This window comes from Rhincodon typus, chromosome 28 (genome assembly GCF_021869965.1).
Source record: "Rhincodon typus isolate 14 chromosome 28, sRhiTyp1.1, whole genome shotgun sequence".
NCBI classification, from domain to species: Eukaryota; Metazoa; Chordata; class Chondrichthyes; order Orectolobiformes; family Rhincodontidae; genus Rhincodon; species Rhincodon typus.
Genome location: NC_063359.1, coordinates 42168926 through 42189277, shown reverse-complemented (window position 1 = coordinate 42189277; position 20352 = coordinate 42168926). Strand labels below are relative to the sequence as shown.

The 20352-nt window shown below is 42.5% G+C and overlaps 1 protein-coding gene across 1 annotated transcript in view; it reads left to right on the top strand.

Moving 5' to 3' along the window:
- Positions 1 to 4711: 4711 nt before the first annotated feature.
- Positions 4712 to 20352, top strand: part of agpat2 (1-acylglycerol-3-phosphate O-acyltransferase 2 (lysophosphatidic acid acyltransferase, beta)) — a 32378-nt gene continuing 16737 nt past the window's right edge. Inside the window, exons 1-2 of the mRNA XM_048613426.1 lie at positions 4712 to 4784; positions 6089 to 6244. Coding sequence (XP_048469383.1) covers positions 4712 to 4784; positions 6089 to 6244 — 229 coding nt within the window. The remainder of the gene's footprint in view (positions 4785 to 6088; positions 6245 to 20352) is intronic.

Here is a 20352-nt window from a genome sequence, read left to right as displayed (position 1 = left end):
CAGCATCGGCAGTTCTTACTGTCTTGGAGTTAGTTATAACCTCACCCAAACGTGCCCTCCTCCACATTCCTGCCCCTTATACCTACAAGCTCTGCTTTGCCCATACGCATTCTTTTCTCTGTCCCTTGCTTCCCCCTACCCCTACTTGTGGGAAGTGGAATAGACAGTTAAAGGCTGGTTAATGTTTGATAACCCGTGTTGTGTAAGTTGTACCTGCTGTGTGAGTATTGCACAATCCCATTGATATTTTATCTTGTTTTACTGTGCTGACGTATTGTAAGTCCAGCTGTTTTCTGGACTGTTGCTGTCATGTTTTAAACGTGGCAGCTATGTTTGCTGACTTAAGAGCATATGTGCCAGGGTATGTATTGTACATACTCAGTTTTGGGGAGATCTGGATTGGGGGAGTTGGGGGTGAACAAGAAGTGGCAGCATGGAAGAAGGGAGACAGAAGGAGAGAGGACCTGCCCGTTGCTGGGCACACTTTGTTGCCCCTGCTTGCTGCTGTCTGTAACAAACCTGCACATACTTCCTTATGCACAAACCCTGCCATTGGAAACTAGGTGATTGCTGACTGTGAAGTCCAGCTCTTCTATAATTTTCTCTGCATTGAATGTAGCAAGGCTTTTTATCCAATTTTGTTGACTTGAAAAATGAAGATCAGAAACGGCACAAAGATCTAGTAAATCTAAAACAAAGTTACCTTGACCTGTTTTAGTGCGTGCTAGGGTTGATGTGAAGATATCCACTGACAGAGACATAGGGCTGCAGGTGCATAGTTCCTTGAAAGTGGAGTTGTAGGTGGACAGGATGGCGAAGGCAGCATTTGGCATCAGTCAGAACATTGAGTATAGGAGTTCGCACGTCATGTTGTGGCTGTACATTGGTGAGGCCACTTTTAGAATACTGCGTACAGTTCTGGTTGTGATCCTATAGGAAGGATGTTGCTAAACTTGAGATGGTCCTGAAAAGATTTACAATGTTACTGGGATGGGAGGGTTTGAGTTATAGGGAGAGGCTGAGTAGATTGGAACTTTTTTCCTGGAATGTCAGAGACTGAGGGGTGACCTTGTAGAGGTTTATAAAATCATGAGGGGCATGGATAGGGTGAATAGTCGCATTCTTTTTCCTAGGGTGGGGAAGACCAAAACTAGATGGTTTAGGTTTGAGATGAGAGGGGAAAAGTTTAAAATGTATGTGAGGGGCAACTTTTTCATGCAGACGATAGTGCAAGTATTGAGTGAGCTGCCAAAGGAAGTTGTGGTAGTGAGTACAATTACTCTTTCAAATGCCTTTTACAGTTGTATGAATAGGAAGGGTTTAGAGGGATATGGGCCAAATGATGGCAAATAGTGAGATTAGTGTAGAGCATGCTAATATGCTAGGGCATTTTAAAATAAAGAAAGAAGTGGTGTTTGATGACTTGAAGAGCATTAAGGTGGATAAGTCCCCACGGTTTAAAAGTATCTATCCCAGGTTATTGAGAGGAGATTGCTGGAGCCTTGACCAAGATCTTTGTATCCTTGCTAGCTTCTGGAGAGGTCCTGGAGGCCTGGCCAATAGCCAATGTTGTTCTCTGTTCAAGACGGGAAATAGGGATAATTGAGGAAACTATACACCGGTGAGTGTGTCATTTGTGGTTGGATAGCTACTGGAGAGAATCCTTAGGAATTGGATTTATGTGCATTTGGAAAGACATGGTCTAATTAGGGACAGTCAGCATGGCTTTGTGCAGGGAAGGTCATGTCTTTGTAGCTTGATTGAATTTTTTGAGGAGGTGACGAAGGTGATCGATAAGGGTAGAGCAGTGGATGGTATCTACATGGATTTTAGTAAGGCTTTCAACAATGTCCCTCATGGTAGTCTTATCCGGAAGATTATGACGCGTGGGATCCACGGTGACTTGGCCATTTGAATTCAAATTGGCTTGCCCATTGAGGATGGAGGGTAGTGGTGGAAGGATGTCCTTCTGGCTGAAAGTCCATTATTAATAGTGTTCTGCAGGGATTTGTACTGAGACCTCTGCTGTTTGTATATAAATGACTTGGATGAAAACGTAGACGGGTAGGTTAATACGTTTGCAGATGATACAAAGATTGGAGTTGTGGATAGCCTTGGAAGGTTGTCAAAGGATACTGCGGGACGTAGATCAGTTACAGATATGGGTAGAGAAATGGCAGACAGAGTTTAATCCAGGCAAGTGTGAGGTGCTGCACTTTGGGAGATCAAATGTTAAGGAAAAGTATCTGGTTAATGACAGGGCCCTGAAAAGCATTAATGTATAGAGGGATCTTGGGGTTCAGGTCGACGCAAGTAGATAGTAGTAAAGGAGGCAAATTGCATGCTTGCCTTTATAGGTCGGGGCATTGAGTACGAGAGTCAGGATGCAATGTTGCAGCTTTGTAAGACTTTGGTTACGCTGCACTTCGAGTATTTCATTCAGTTTTAGTTGCCACATTACAGGAAGGATGTAGATGCTTGGAGAGGGTGCGGGAGAGATTTACCAGGATGCTGCCTGGATTAGAGGGTATGAGCTATAAGGAGAGCCTGAACAGATGAGATAAGTGTGTGGAGCTGGAGAAACACAGCAGGCCAGGCAGCATCAGAGGAGCAGGAAAGCTGACGTTTCTGATCGGGACCCTTCATGCTGCTTCTCTGAGCTGCCTGGCCTGTTGTGTTCCTCCAGCTCCACACTGTGTTATCTCTGACTCCAGCATCGGCAGTTTATACTGTCCCTGAACAGATGAGGGTTGTTTTCTCTGGAGTGGCAAAGGCTGAGGGGAGACTTGATGGTTTATAAAGAGACCATAGGACTGACTGGATTGCTGTTAGAACAAGTAGGCACGGATTTGTGCTGTACTGTTCAATGATTCTGTCAGCATCACTTTTTGTTCTTGTCTGCACTAAACTCACCTCTCCAACACTGGATGACTTGTTCTCTTCCCTTGCTTTTGGCTGTTTATCTGTTACTGTGCTCTTGCATTTTGTACTGTGCTTGTACATCATTCCTCTGCTCTACTTTTAACACTTCAAACTTTACTCTGTCTCGATGACCGTTTCCATCCACTTAGCCCTGTTGTTTTGCTGTGAAGTGATGTTTTAAGAGGTTTTTCCTGCATATAGACAAGTACTGTAGAGAAACAAATCATGCGAGCACATTACTTTGTTTCAGAGATAGTAGGAACTGCAGATGTTGGAGAATCTGAGATAACAAGGTGTAGAGCTGGATGAACACAGCAGGCCAAGCAGCATCAGAGGAGCAGGAAGGCTGACATTTTGGGCCTAGACCCTTCATTACATTAAACTGCATACAACTTCTGTGTTTGAAGTTAACTCAAACCTGTTTCCCATCATTAAAGGCTTTTAAAAGTGCTGTATATGTTGAATTTGTTATCAATACTAGCAGCTTTTGGACAATTGTGCCAGTCAGCTAAGTAAGGTCCTCTCTTCAAGAACATGGATCATAAGGAGTAGGCCATACAGCCCCTCAAGCCTGAAATTCCATTCTAGATTAGGGCCTCTCTCCACTGTATGTATTCCTATGAGCCTTGACTCCCATAGCTAAAGAACAGAAGGAATGTAATTCAAGAATATTAATTATTGGTCAAAACATTAGTTTTTTTCATAATTATCCTGAAATATTGCTGGTCACTTTTTGTTCCTTCATAGGATGAAGATGCCATTAACTAGGCCAGCATTTCTTGCTCTTAGGAAGGTGATGAGCTGCCTTGACCTTTTTTAGTGCACGATGAAGTGGAGTGAGAGCATTCATTGGGATCTCTTCTGCAACAGACAAGACCTGTTCAAAAAGGATGGGTTTTACCTGAACTGGAAAGGGGCCAATACCCTGGCAGGGAGATTTGCTAGTTCTGTTTCAGGAGCCTGTAAACTTTTAGCGGGGGTGGGGCCTTCCTAAGTAACAGTGAAAATGGAAAAAAATGAGGAAAATTGGAAAAGAGAAAGTTAATTAGAAAACACAAGACAATTCAGAATGAAGTAACTCCGAAGAATTAAACTGCATTTGTTTCAATGCAAGAAGCCTCACAGGTAAGGCTGATAAACTCCAGGCATGTATTGGAACGTGGGACTGTGATGTCGTAGCTATTACAGAAACTTGGCTGAGGGATGGACAGGCCTGTCAGCTGAGTGTTCTGGATTTTAGGTGTTATAGGAAGGATGGAAAGAGAGGAGTGGGAGTGGTGTTTTTGATTAAGGAAAGCATTACTTCTGTAATTAGAGAAGATATTTCTGAGGGATCATTTAGTGAAAATGGATAGGTTGAAATTAGGAATAAGAAAGGGATGATGGGGTTGTGCTGTAGGCTGTCCAGTAGTCAGGGAAATTGAGAAGCGGATATGTGTAAGAATAAGAGGGTCATAATATTAAGGAATCTTAATTTTCCAAACATTGACTGGGACCTCCATAGTGTTAAAGGCTTGGATGGTGAAGAATTTGTGTTCAAGAAAATTTTCTTTCAATATGTAAATCTTCCTACTAGAGAAGAAGCAAAACTTGACCTTCACTTTGGTAATATGGCCGGACAAGTGAATGAAGTGTTAGTAGGGGGACACTTTGGGACCAGTGATTGTAATACTATTAGTTTCAAAATAGTGATGGAAAAGGATAAATCTTCCATAAAAGTTAAAGTTCTTAATTGGAATAAGTCAAATTTTAAAAAGTTGATTGGAATGGATTGTTTGCAGGTAAAGGGATGACTGACTATTGGCAGGCTTTCAAAAGTGTGATGAGAATTGAGAGGCATTATGTTCCTGTTAGCGTGAGAGGTAAGGCTAGTAAAATAGGGCACAATGGATGAATAAAGATATTGAGGTTCTAGTCAAGAATAAGAAAAATCATAGACAAGTTGGGATCAACTGAACCTCTTGGAGTATAGAGATTGTAGGGGCATTCTTAAGAAGGAAATCAGGAAGGCAAAGAGAGGATATGAGAGCCTTGGCAGATAAGGTTAAGGAGAGAGTATGGTTCCTTTAAAGATCAACGAGGTCGTGTTTGTGTTGAATCTCGGGAGATGGGAGGGATATTAAATGAACGTTTCACGTCAGTTATTACTGTGGAGAAAGAAATACAGGCTACAGAACTTGGGGGACATCAATTAAGATGTTTTAAAAACAATTCACATTACAAAAAAGAAGTGCTGGAGGGCTTAGACAGCATAAGGATAAATAAATCTCCAGGACCTGATCAAGTGTATCCCTGGACATTGTGGGACGTTAGGCAAAAAAATTGTCGGACCCCTAGCAAAAATATTTGTATCATCTAAAATCAACTGAAGAAGTGCTGGAGGTCTGGTGGTTATGGACCGGACCAGACCAGACCAGACCCCTTCAAAATATTTTAAGAAGGTAGCCTAGACCCTAACCTTATTTTAAAGGTAGGTGTGAAGTGCAGTGTTCCAGATGTGATGCAACTGGTCAGTCTACTTGATGTTAATCAAAATGCAATTTATTTAAACACTATTATTAAAATACAGACTAATTTAGAATAACTATTGGAAAACTTATCCAAATAATAGATACAGTATCTATTATTAATTAACTGTTCCAATATAATAACATCCTATAAACACATGCCTTGGCAAAAAGGCAAATTCAGACACATTCTTACCTGCTGTACTCCAATCCAGGACTAAGAAACATCAAGAGAAAAGTCAGAGTGTGTAGAAGCCAAGAGACATTCACTGAAGCTTCCAATTCTTGAAGCCCAGGGCTTGTAGCAGCTGCAGTACCCAGTGCTTTTAGGTTAGTGATAGTGTGTAGTTAATTGGTGCCCTTCTGGCGAAAGTGGGTGCAGATGTTTCAGCCTTGTGATTTTACATGGATGTGCCTGCCTGCATACTGCTGCAGCTGCCTTTGGTTATTTAGTTGTTCACTGTCATTCACAACCAGGTCATGGCAGGTCTGTGGTTATTGGATCTGATATGTTAGTTCTGTGATCGCTTAGCTTTGTTTGTCACATGCCATTTCTGTTCTTTGGAATGCAAGTTGTAACCGTTGGATGTCCTTTGGGATGTGCCTTCAGTATATCTGTACTTGTCTCTCCAAATTCGGTTTCCGTTACTGTTAACCAGATTTCTTTGATTTTTGTTCTAGATTAGTTCGTAGTGTTTTGCAACACATCAAGAATTTGTATGGAATTAAACTTGAAGTGAAGGGATTGGAAAATCTGGATGTCAAGGGTCCCTATGTCATTATCTCCAATCACCAGAGCTCACTGGATCTGATGGGTAAGGATGGACATTGCCAATAATTAGCATTGTAGAGTAATACTGCTTAATGTCAAATGTATTTGGCAGTTGGATTTTTAGTAGTTTATGTAATTAAAGAATACTGCTTTCAACGGATCACAATGACCTTTTACTGCCATATAAATTCCCTCCAGCACTCTGTGCTGTCTTAGTTCATTGGCATTCAGCTGGAGATGGCACCACAGCTGAAATCACTTCTTTCCTCACTGGATAGAACTTATGAGCAAGAATCTACAGAACTGCAAAAAGTTTGTGCTTAGTGTTAACTCAGTCATAACATCGGTCTTTAAGTGGTTATTTAGTCAATGTTGCAACTATGTCGTGTTTGCAGCAGATTTTCTGTTCTGTGGCCTGCTGCCCCACCTGTGCATATAGCATTTTGTGTAGTTTTCCCCCAAATTCCAGTGCTCCATTCCAAGAATCTTGTCTGCTGTTTCCAGTTCAGAAGTCACTGCAGTACATAGGCCTCAGAGGCCTACACAGCTGGGAACAAAATTAAAGGGAATGCTGCTTGCTGTACCTGCATACTAAGCTTTGTGATTCATGTACTAGGTAACTTGTATCTGTCTGCATCTGAGCTCCGTGATGAATCACCATTTAAATACTATGCTGCTTTTTCATTCTTTCTGCTGAAGTGCACAATTTCACCTTTCTCCACAATATATTCCATTTGCCAGATTTTTGCCAATTCACTTTACGTACCAGTATACCCCTCATTATATTCCTTATGTCCACTGATTCCATTGGTACACCACTTGTTACAATTTACCAACTTGGAAAAGACTCATTTATACGTAATCTGTGTTTCATGTTAGCCAAACATCTTTTTGCACCATTATATTACCCTTTCTGTCATGGCATAATCCAAGTCCAGCAGGTCTACCATTCCCCTTTCATCCATAGCATGTGCTACCTCCTCAAAGAACTTTAACAGGTTAGTCAAACATGATTTCCCTTTCACATAACCATGTTGACTGTCTGAAGACCATGAGCAATTTGAAAGCCTTCAATAACTTTATGGCTTCCCTTATGTTTTCCCTATGATGATGTTTTCTTTTTTCTGTCAACTTTTGCTATCTTCCAATGTAAAGAGGCCTTCCCTGACTCTAGGAAGTTTTCAGCAATTAATACCAATGTATCAATTATCTCACTAGCCACTTATGTAAAGACCGAGATGAAATCCATCAGGACCCAGGCACTAAATAAAAACTGAAAGAAACTGTGGGTACTGTAAATCAGAAACAAAAACAGTAATTGCTGGAAAAGCTCAAAGTCTGGCAGCATTTGTGGAGAGAAATCAGTTAGCGTTTTGGGTCGAATGCTCCTTCCTCAGACTCTTGCACTGGTCATTCTGCAATTCTAACAATTTACTTGTACCACTTTACTGGTAATTGTGACTTTTCTAACTTCCTCTCACTCTTCCATTTCTAGATTTATTGGTGCTCCTGGGGTGTTACTTGTATCCTCTATAGCGAAGATTGATGTAAAATACTTGTTCAGTTCACCCGCTGTTTCCTTATTTTCTATTATTAATTCCCAGGCAGAGAGCTCACTTTGTGAACTCCTTTTTCTTTCAAAACATTTCTAGAAACGCCTATCTGTTTTTATATTTCAAACCTGTTTTTTTTCTCTCTTATAATCGAATTTTTCCTTGTGTTTAGTGTTTTTAAATTAATTAATTGGATGTGGGTTTTGCTGGCTGGACCAGCATTTATTGACCATTCCAAATTGTCCTGGGGAAGGTGGAGGTTACCTTCTGCCTTGAACCACTGCAGTCCATGTTTTTTAGGTGCCCAATAATGCTGTTAGGGAGGAAGTATTAGGATTTTGACTCAGCATTTCTTAAGGGACTGTAATATATTTCCAAGTCAAGATGATTAGTTTGAGGAGAACTTGTAAATGGTGGTGTTCCCACGAATCTGCTGCCCTTGTCCTTCTAGCTGGAAGTGGTTATAATTGGAAAGTGGTGCCGAAGGTGGAGCCTGAGGGAGTGGATGCTTGTGAATGTGGTGCAAATCAGGTTGCTTTGTCCCGGATGGTGTCAAACTTGAGTGTTATTGGAGTTGCACTCATTCAAGCAATTGGGAAGTATTCCATCACACTCCTGACTTTTGTTGTCATTGGTGGACAGACTCTGGCGAAACAGGAGATGAGTTACCCGCTGCAGAATTCCTGGCCTCTGGCCTGTTCTTGTAGCCACGGTGTTTATATGGCTAATTCAGTTCAGTTTCTAGTCAGCGATAGCCCCCAGGATGTTGATAACTTTTCTCATTCACCGATGAGATGTAAACATCACCAACTAAACCAACATATATTGCCCAGAGGGCAGTTAAGAGTCCGAAACAGTGCTCTAGGTCCGGAGTCACATGTAGACCATAGTCATAGAGTAATACAGCATGGAAAAAGGCCCTTCAGCCCAAACTAGTCCACTCCTAGGAACTTGATGCTCTCTGGCATCTACATCTCAGCTCCATTGGTGTAGATAGGGATGTGTCCTCCTCATTGCTTCCTGAATTTGATAATCAGTTCTTTAGTTTTGCCAACATTGAGGGAGAGAGAGTTTGCTTGGTGACATGGTGCAAAGATAACAATCTCTTTCCTGTATTCTGTCTCAGGAGATAGGGGAGATACTAAACTAGTAATTTGCATCAGTGTTTACTGCGGAGTTGGATATGGAAGATATGTGGGGAAAAGCTTTGTTTTGCGTGCAGTAGAGACAGATCATACCATACGAAGACACAAAGATTATAGGGTGATTGAACAGAGTGAGGAGTACAAAGTTACGGCAACAAAGTTGTACAAAAAGCAAGATTAACATTAGATTTTAATGTTCTTTGCTAAAAGATTAAATTAGAAAATATTGAAAATGTCCACGTTACTGAGGAGGGAGTGCTGTATGGCTTAACGCACAAATGGATAACTCCCCAGGACCTGACTAGGTGTACCCTAGAACTCTGTAGGAAGCTCGGGAAGTGATTGCTGGGCCCATTGCTGAAATATTTGTATGACCAATAGCCTTGGGCGAGATGCTGGAAGACTAGAGGTTAGCTAACATGGTGCTATGATTTAAGAAAGGTGGTAAGGAAAAGCCAGGGAAGTATAGACTGGTCAACCTAACATTTTGGTGGGCAAGTTGTTGGAGGGAATCCTGAGGGACAGGATTTACATGTATTTGGAAAGGCAAAGACTGATTAAGGGATAGTCAACATGGCTTTGAGTGGGAAATCATGTCTCACTAACTTGACTGAGCCTTTTCGAGAAGTAACGAAGAGGATTGATGAAGGCAGAGCGGTGATGTGATGTACATGGACTTCAGTAAGGCAGTCAACAAGGTTCCTCATGGTAAACTGGTTAGCAAAGTTAGATCACATGGAATGGATGGAGAACTAGCTATTTGCTTACAGAACTGGCTCAAAGATAGAAGACAGAGGGTGGTGGTGGAGGGTTGCTTTTCAGACTGGAGGCCTGCGACCAGCGGTGTGCCACAAGGATTGGTGCTGGGTCCACTGCTTTTTATCATTATGTAAATGATCTGGATGTGAACATAGGAAATTTGGTTAGTAAGTTTGCAGCTGACACCAAATTGGAGGTATAGTGGACAGCGAAGATGGTTACCTTAGAGTACAATGGGATCTTGATCAGACAGGCCAATGGGCCAAGGAATGGCAGATTGAGTTTGATTTAGATAAATGTGAAGTGCTGCATTTTGGAAAGGCAAATCAGGGCAGGATGTTACCATTAAGTGTATAAGTCCTGGGAAGAGTTGCTGAACAAAGAGACCTTGGAGTGCAGGTTCATAGTTCCTTGAAAATGGAGTCGTAGGTAGACAGGATAGTGAAGATGGTATTTGGTACGCTTACCTTTATTGGTCAGTGCATTGAGTATAGGAGTTGGGAGGCCATGTTGCGGCTGTACATGATATTGGTTCGGCTACTTTTGGAATATTGTGTGCAATTCTGGTCTCCCTCCTATAGGAAGGATGTTGTGAAACTAGGAGTTCAGAAAAGATTTACAAGGATGTTGCCAGGGTTGGAGGGGCTGAATAGGCTGGGGCTGTTTTCCCTGGAACATCGGAGGCTGAGGGGTGACCTTGTAGAGGTTTACAAAATCATGAGGGACATGGCTAGGGTAAATAGGCAAGGTCTTTTCCCTGGGATGGAGGAGTCCAAAACTAGGGGCTATAAGAGTCCATACAGTGTGGACACAGGCCATTTGGCTCAGCAAATCCACACCGACCTGCCGATGAGTGTCCCACACAGACCCATCCCCCTACCTGATATTTTCCATGGCTAATACTCCTAACCTACATATCCTTGGGTGGTATGGGACAATTTAGCATTGCCAGTGCACCTACCTTGCACATCTTTGGACTGTGGGAGGAAACCAGAGGATACCGACGCAGGCACAGGGAGAATGTGCAAAGTCCACACAGACAATCATCCAAGTGGAGAATTGAAGCTGCTTTGCTGGTGCTGAGAGACAGCAGTGCTAACTGCTGAGCCACTCTGCTGTCCAGGTGAGACGGGAATTATTCCAAAGGAGCAACTTTCTCACACCGAGTGTGATGCGTATATGGAGTGAGCTGCCAGAGGAAACAGTGGAGGCTGGTATGATTGCAACATTGAAAACATCTGGACGGGTATATGAATAGGAAGGAGTTCAGAGGAATATGGGCCAAATGCTGGCAAATGGGACTAGATTTATCTAGGATGTCGGATTGGCATGGATAATCTAACCACAACCTCTTGACAGTCAATGGTGTTACCATCAGTGAATCCCCCACTGTCAACATCCTGGGGGTTATCGTTGACCAAAAACTCAACTGGACTCACCACATAAACACAGTGGCTACAAGAGTAGGTCAGAAGCTGGGAATACTGCGGCGAGTAACTCACCTCCTGACTCCTCAAAGCCTGTCCACCATCTACAAGGCACAAGTCAGGAGTGTGATGGAATACTCCCCATTTCCCTGGTTGAGTGCAGCCCCAACAACGCTCCGGAAGCTTGACACCATCCAGGACAAAGCAGCCCCTGCTTGATCGGCACCACATCCACAAACATCCACTCCCTCCACCACCGACGCTCAGTAGCAGCAGTGGGTACTATCTACAAGATATACTGCAGAAATTCACCAAAGATCCTCAGACAGCACCTTCCAAAACCCATGACTGCTTCCATCTAGAAGGACAAGGGCATCAGATATATGGGAACATCACCACCTTCAAGTTCCCCTCCAAGCCACTCACCATCCTGACTTGGAAATGTCTTGCTGTTCCTTTACTGTTGCTTGGTCAAAAACCTGGAATTTCCTCCCTAATGGCATTGTGGGTCAACCGACAGCAGGTGGACTGCAGTGGTTCTAGAAGGCAGCTCACCACCACCTTCTCAAGGGCAACTAGGGATGGGCAAGAAATGCTGGTCAGCCAGCGACGCCCACATCCCACAAATGAATAAAAAAAAAATCAATCTTGCCTCTTGGCTCCAAAGAGACATTAAATAAAGTTGCTAGATAAGGTAGCATGGCCTGAGAATTGGGAGCAATTTAGGACTTAAGAATTGATTGATTAAGAGGAGAAGAATAGGGTGTGAAAGTAAATTTGCAAGGAAATAAAAGACAGATTTCATAAGTATGTAAGGAAGAGAAAGCTTAATCGTCACTGGGGCCTGGTAACAGGGACAGGGAGACATGCTGTAGTTTTTGCAAGCTATCTGGGCACAATGATTGAAGTCTGTGCTGTGTGGCTCAGCTATTCACTGACTGAACAAGTTTATTTAGTGACATCACACTGTTGTTTTGAAAAATAACCGGTGACTCAAGATGTTGCAGAAATCATGTCATTCACAGCTGGATTGAAGACTGACTTTGAGAGGCTGCTGTTGTGTTTTCAACAGATTGTGCACACTTTCAATGAGGAATTTTCTGCAATTTGGAGGGACATGAAAGTTCTTTTCTGAATCCTTTTCAGAAAACTTTTCTGAGAACATTTACAAGGATGTTGCCAGAGTTGGAGGATTTTCTGCTATAGGCAGAGGCTGAATAGGCTAGGGCTATTTTCCCTGGAATGTCAGAGGCTGAGGTTTAACCTTTACAGAGGTTTATAAAATAATGAGGCATGGATAGGATAAATAGACAAGGTCTTTTTCCTGGGGTTGGGGGAGCCCAAAACTAGGGGGCATAGGGTTAGGGTGAGCAGGGGAGGGGCCTAAGGGGCAACTTTTTCATGCCGGGGTTGGAGGATATATGGAATAAGCTGCCAGAGGAAGGGTTGGGGGCTGGTACAATTACAGCATTTAAAAGGCATCCTGGATGGGTAGATGAATAGGAAGGGTTCAGTGGGGTATGGGCCAAATGCTGGCAAATGGGACTGTTTGTTTATTTAGGATAGCTGGTTGTCATGACGAGTTGGACCAAAGAGTCTGTTTCCGTGCTGTATATCTGTATGACTCTGACTGCATAAGTGAATACCGGTCAGCACAGGATCCGAGCGCACATCCAGAGACTCCATCTGAGCCACCCACTTTCTGTGGGTTCTCTGTGAAGAAAGCTGATCTTATGTCTGCAGTGGTGACTAAGGGGACAGGTGCATCTGGGGCTGTTGGGGCAGGTGACATCATTTCATTGACTTTCAGTTCAAACTGAGCCTAAAAAGCATTTAACACGTTAAGGCGGGATATATTTTTGTCTGCTGCTCTGTTCTGTTCCACCTTGTAGCCTGTTATGTTCTGTGTTAAGTTGACTATAGTTTAGTGGTCATCATTAGACTCTAATTGAGGGAAAGTCATTGGTGAAACTGCTGAGGATGGTTAGGCCTTGGAGAGTGCCCTGAGGAACTCCTGGAGAGAGATTCATGTTCAAAAGCCTGATCACTAATCCTACCTTGTTGCACAATGCCAGGTCACATGCAGTCCTCATTTTTGTTGACACTCTAGAGTATGTTCAAAGAAACAGTCCTCTAGTGACAGAGCTCTAGTGTTCCGTCTTGATTCATTTTTAGATTTTAAATCACCGTCCCTTCCTGTTTCAGTCTGTTTGTTCTTCCTGGATTAATATCCTGGTCCTTGGTCTTAATGCTACTCTTTGATTTACCAGTCTTCGCAAATTTGATCTTTAGCTCATTCTATTTAGTTTAAATCCTGTTTGCTTCCCTAATTATGTAGCCAACAAGAACTCTGACCCCAGCATGACTCAGGCGGGGCAGACCCCACTTTCCCAGTACTGGTGAAAGTGTCCCATGAACCAGAAACTACACCTGCCCTACAGTCATAAAACACAAACACCTTTCGGTCCAACTTGTTTGTGCCGGTCAGACATCCTAATCTGACCTAGTCCCATTTGCAAGCGTTTGGACCGTATCCCTTTAAACCATTCTTATTCATGTACCCATCCAGATGCCTTTTAAATGTTATTGTATTCGCCTCTGGCAGCTCATTCCATACATACACCATCCTCCGTGTGTAAAAATTACCCTTCAGGTCCATTTTAACTCTTTCCCCTCTCATCTTAACCCTACGCCTTCTAGTTTTGGACTCTTCCTCCCCCTCAAAAAAATGACTTTGGCTATTTGCCCTAGCCATGTGCCTCCTGAACTTATAAACCTCTATATGGTCAACCTTCAGTCTCCGCTCGGGGGGAGAAAGCTCCAAGCTTTTCAGCCTCAATTTAAACCATTCAGTCCCAGCAACATCCTTGCAAATCTTTTCTGCACCCTCTCAACCAGAATTGTATGCAGTATTCTGAAAGTGGCCTCACTAATGTCCTGTACAGCCACGACATGATGCCCCAACTCCTATAGTCAATGTTCTGACCAATAAAGGCAAGCATGCCAGAGTATTACATCCAGTTCTGAGCATCACACTTTGGGAAAGATGTGAAGGTATTAGAGAGAGTGCAGTGCAGGTTTATGATGGTGGTTCTATGTCTAAAGATTTTCAATAATGAAAGGTTGGGGAATTTGGAACTGTAACTCTTCAGCCAAAAGGAGGTGGGGGGAGGAAGATAATTTTAAAAATGCCTTTGTAGGGATTCACTTTTTTAAAATATAAAATAAAAACTTCTGGCCAGTGGTGGTAGTTTTTGAAAGCAAAGATTGATTGTTCTGAAGTCTGTCAATCTGGTGTTCTTGCCCATGTGATCAAGTCACTAAACAATTTGTTGTTTCTGCGGTTTTGGTTGGTGTAGTTTGCTCAGGAAATACCATATTGAGAGAGTTCTTTCACTCCATGTTCCTGAAGAACTATCAGGTCTCAGCAAAGGTGTTTGAGACACAAGCTGAGCAGCTTATTCTGTAACAAGCTTGCCTTAATGCATTAAGCCTCGCATGGTTAAAACAGAGCAGTTATAAAACCAGTCGTAAATAATCATTTTTTTTCCTTGCAGTGGCTTCAAGCAAGACTAGCAATTGTCTGGAACCATGTGGTTTCCAAGAAATTAGTAATACTAACAAAAGAAGCAAAGTGATGTGCCCAAAAGCTTTTCCGTGCAATGAGTGGTTAATGTCTGGTAGTGCACTGCCTGAATGGGGTGGCAGTAGGTTCAGTCCTGGCATTCGAGACAGTTAGATTATTCCTTTTTCATAAAATCATGTGAAAAGGAAAAGTAGGAGCGAGATGCTCATTTGTAGAGCCAACCCAGAGACTAGGCTGAATGGCCTTCTGCTGTAACAATGTGAATACTTCAGTTGCTTCCTGCACTGACCAATGTCTGCCATTAGATAAAGCCAAGCAGTTACTAAGTGTTTGTGCATTTTTGTATTTGTAAAGAACTTGTAAATGAAATTTATTTTATTTAGAGGTGTAGGAATGTAAAGTATTTCAATGTTTATGATAAAGTCTTCAAATTTTTTTTTTTGAAGGTATTGAATGTCTGGAAGTCCATGCCCTAGAGATTTTTGGAGCCTAGATTACTGAAAGTATTTAAAAAGATCTTTGCATTATGTTTAAGTTTGTTTAAATAATGGGGCAATGTTAGCCATTCTACAGTCCTCTAGCACCTCACTTTGGCCAGAGGATTCAACAATTATCGCCATTAGGATCCCTGCTATCTCTGCCCTTGCCTTCCTCAATAGCCTAGGATGCAATTCTTTCAAGCCTGCAGATTTGCCTATCTCCTTTTAGGCTGTGAAACTATTAGTACCTCTGAACTCTGTTTGTTAGTTTCTTTGAATATTTCAGTCTCCACCCTGACGACTATATCTCTATCAGCAATTTTCATTGTGAAGACTGATACAAAGTATTCAATGAAGACTCTGCCCACATTTTACAGGTCTCCTCCTCCTCCCCCTCCTCCCCAATGCTTCTGTGGTCCCACATAGGCCCTACTGATTCCCTAACTATACTCTTGCTCATCATATATCTTTTAAAAGTCCTTTGGATTTACTTTATATTCTACTTGTCAGTGCTTTCTCATTCACGTTTAGCTTTCCTAATTTCCTTTTCAAGATTCTTCTGGATGTTTTATACTCCTCTAGGGACTCTGCCATATTGGCCCTTGATATCTAAAATACATTTGTTTTGTTTTCTTTTCTTATCCTAACCATTGTCCCTTGACATCCTAGGTTCTCTAATCTTTGTTCCACTCTTCCTGTATGGGAATATGTTTGCCCTGAACACTTACTATTTCTTCCTGAATGCCTCCATCTGCTTTGACATGGTTTTTACCTTGGCAGTAGCAGTTTCAAGCCCATTTGGGCCAGATTGTGTATTGTCTTAATGAAATTATTCTTTCTCCTGTTTAGAACTTTAATTCCCAGCGCTATCCTTATCCCTTTCCATGACTATTCTAAATCTGAGTTATGGTCACTATCTCCAGAATGCTCCTGAACTGATAAGTGCTCCTCCATCTGCCTGGGCTCATTTCCAAATATTTATGTCCCAAACGTCCCCACCGCCCCCCTTGATGAGCTTTGTACATGCTGGTTAAAACGTTCTCCTAGATGCAATTTAAGAATTTTGTTTCCTCCCTTGCACACTGAAACTATCCCAGTTGATATTGAGTAGTTAAAAGCCCTTAATACGACTGGCTTATTTTTCTTATTTCTCTGAAATTTGATTTTTAAGTTGGAAAAATTGGAATGGGGAAGCTGTTTGAAGGTAAATTCACATCTGAAAAGGGTCACTGGACCAGAGATGTTAATTCTGTTTTCTGTCCACTGATGCTTCGGAGCCGCTGAGTTTTTCCAGCAATTTCTTTTTGTTTCAGATATTTGGGGGACTTTTAAAAGCCAGTTGACCAGAGTTCAGGACCAGTATGTTCCTGTGAGGATGAAAGATAAGGAGGGCAATGTTCGGGAACCTTAGATCATGTGAGATTACTGAGTTTACAGAATTTTGCAGAATCCCTACAGTGTGGAAACAGGCCCTTCAGCCCAACAAGTCCACGCTGACCCTTGGAGCATCCCATCCAGACACATCCCCCTATAACCCACCTAATCTACACATCCCAAACACTATGGGTAATTTAGCATGGCCAATCCACCTAGCCTGCACATCTTTGAACTGTGGGAGGAAACCGAAGCACCCGGAAGAAACCGATGCAGACATGGGGAGAATGTGCAAACTCCACACAGACAGTTGCCCAAGGATGGAATCGAACCTGGGTCCCTTTGGGAGGCAGCAGTGCTAACCACTGAGCCACCGTGCTGCCCGTTATTTACTAAAAGCCCTGGTAGACAAAATCCACTGCCTTACCCTTAATCCTCTTCGTCACTTCAAACAGCTCAATCATGTGTGCGAAATAAGAGTTTAATTATTAGAAAGGAAACATATTGCAAGGTTTAGGAAATAGAAATCAAATAAGTCCCTTGAGGATTATAGAGGAAGCAGAAAGTAACTTAAAGAAATTAGGAGGACTAGAAGCAATGAAATTTCTTGGCAAGTAGGATTAAGGAGAATCCCAAGGTTTTTTGTATCTATATTAGGAGCAAGAAGGTAACTAGAGAATAGGTCCACTGGACGGATTTTGTGTGGAGTGAGAGGAAGTGTTTCATGTCAGTTTTGACCAAGTAGAAAGACATGGGTGATGGTAAGTTTGGAGAGGAGTTTGTTGATACTCTAGGGCGTGTCAGTATTAAGAAGGGGGGATCGTATTCGGTGCCTTAAAAACCATTAAGGTAGCCAAGTCCCTGGTAACTGATGGGATCTGTCCTAGGATACTGAAGGAGGCAAGGGAGGAGATTGCTGAGGCCTTGGCAGGGATCTTCATACCCTCTTTAGCCACAGGTGAGGTCCCAGAACAATGAAGAATAGGCAATGTTTCTTGTTGAAGAAGGGCAATGGGGATAATCATGTCTATGTAGACATAGATGATTTGGAGTTGGGACAAAGTGTGGTGTGTCAAAATTTGCAGATGACACTAAGGTGAGTGGTAGAGCAAAGTGTGCAGAAGACACTGAAAGTCTGCAGAGGGATATAGATAGTCTGTGAGTGGGCAAAGGTCTGGCAGATGGAGTACAATGTTGGTAAGTGTGAGGTCATCCATTTTGGTAGGAATAACAGCAAAATGGACTATGTTTTAAATGGTAAAAAATTGCAGCACGCTGCTGTGCAGAGGGACTTGGGTGTCCTTGTGCATGAATTGCTAAAAGTAAGATTGCAGGTGCAGCAGGTAATTAAAAAGGCAAATGGAATTTTGTCTGCCATTGCTCGAGGGATGGAGTTTAAAAACAGGGAGGCTATGCTGCAGCTGTATAGGGTCCTGGTGAGGCCACACCTGGAGTACTGTGTGCAGTTTTGGTCTCCTTACTTAAGAAGAGATATACTAGCACTGGAGGGGGTGCAGAGGAGATTCACTCGGTTGATTCCAGAGTTGAGGGTTGGATTATGAGGAGAGACTGAGTAGCCTGGGACTATACTCATTGGAATTCGGAAGAATGAGGGGAGATCTTATAGAAACATATAAGATTATGAAGGGAATAGATAAGGTGCAGGCAGGGAGGTTGTTTCCGCTAGCAGGTGAAACTAGGACTAGAGGGCATCGCCTCAAAATAAAGCGAAGCAGATGCAGGACTGAGGTCAAGAGGAACTTCTTTGCCCAAAGGGTTGTGAATCTGTGGAATTCCCTGCCCCGTGAAGCGGTTGAAGCTACCTCACTGAATGTTTTTAAGGCAAGGCTAGATAAATTTTTGAACAGTAAAGGAATTAAGGGTTATGGCGGGTAAGTGGAGCTGAGTCTTAAAAAGATCAGCCATGATCTTTTTAAATGGCGGGGCAGGCTCGAGGGGCCAGATGGCCTACTCCTGCTCCTGCTCCTAGTTCTTATGTTCTTATAATCCAGGAAATTACAGGTCGGTAAGCCTTACATTAGTGATAAGGAATTTATTGGAGAAGATTATTTGGGATAGGATTTACGTGCATTTGGAGAAGAATAGACTTATTAGGGATATTCTGCATGGCTTTATGCAAGGGAGGCCTTGTTTTGCAAACGTGATTGAGCTGTTTGAAGTGACGAAGATGATTAAGGGTAAGGCAGTGGATTTTGTCTACGAGGGCTTTTAGTAAAGCATTTGACAAGGTCCTTCGTGGCAGGCAGGTCCAGAAGATCAAATTGCATGGAATCCATGATGAGATGGCAAGTTGGATCCAAAATTAGCTCTGTTGTAGAAAGCAGAAGGTAGTTGTAGAAGGGTGTTTTTTTGACTGGAGGTCTGTGACCAATAGTGTTCTGCAAAGATCGATGCCAGGACCTCTGTTTGTGATTTATATATGTGTATATATAAATAAATGATTTGGATGAAAATGTCAGTGGTCTGATTAGTAAGTTTGCAGATTACGTGAAAATTGGTAGAATTGTGAATGGTGAGGAAGTTGTCACAGGATATGGGTTTTTTGGAAAGTCGCATGGGAATATGGTAGATGGAGTTTAAGTCGAACAAGTGTGAGGTAATGCATTTTAGGAGATTTTTTTCTTCATTCATGGGATGAGGGTGTCACTGGCTGGGCCAGCATTTATTGCCTATCCCTAATTGCCCAGAGGGGCAGTAAAGAGTCAACCACATTGCTGTGGGCCTGAAATCACATGTAGGCCAGACCAGGTAAAGATGGCAATTTCAGTCTGTAAAGGACACTTGTGAACCAGACGGGTTTTTCCGGCAATTGACCATGGATTCATGGTCATCATTGGACTCTTATTTCAGAATTTTCTTATTGAATTCAAATTCTGTCATGGCAGGATTCAAACCCAGGTCCCCAGAATGTTATCTGGGTCTTTGGGTTAATAATCCACTGATAATACCACTAGGCCATCACTTCCCCTGGCAATGCAAGAGGAATGTATACAGTAAATAGGAGGACCCTTGGGAGCATTGATGTATACAGAGGGATCTTGGGATCCAAATCCATACCTCCCAGAAAGTGGCACCGTAAGTGGTTATGGTGGTAAAGAAGGCATATGGTATGCTTACCTTCATCAGTTGGAGCATAAGTGTAAAAGTTGGCAAGTCATTTTGATAAAACTTTAGTCAGGCCATATTTGGTAGTGTGTGCAGTTCTGTTTGCCACAGTATAGAAAAGATGTGGAGGCTTTGATGCGGGTGCAGAAGAGATTTACCAGGATGTTGTCTGAATTGGCATGTAGTAGCTATAAGGAGAGGTTGAATTGTTTTCACTAGTGTCGGGCTGAGGACTGATCTGAGTATATAAAATTGAGGGGCATGTATAGGGTGGATAGTTGGAGTCTTTTTCCCAGGGTGGGAATGTCAAATACTGAGGGGTATAGGTTTAAGATGAGAGGGGGAAGTTTAAAGGTGATATGAGGAAAGTTTTTTTAAACAGTCTGATAGGTGTCTGGAACGTGCTGCCATGGGAGGTGATAGAACCAAATATGATAGCAATGTTTGAGGTATTTAGATAAGCAAATGAATAAGCAGAGAATAAAGGGATATGGATTAGTTTAGAATAGCACCATGGTGTGGGTCAAAGGACCTCTTTCCTGTGCTGTGCTATTCCATGGTATTTGTTACTATCTCTACTATCCCTCTTCACTGCTTTAATTTGATTCCTTGATCAATATTGCAACAATTCCAACCCCCCCCATCCTCTTCTTTCTTGCCTGAATACCCTATACCAGGAATATTGGGCAGCCAGCCCTGTCC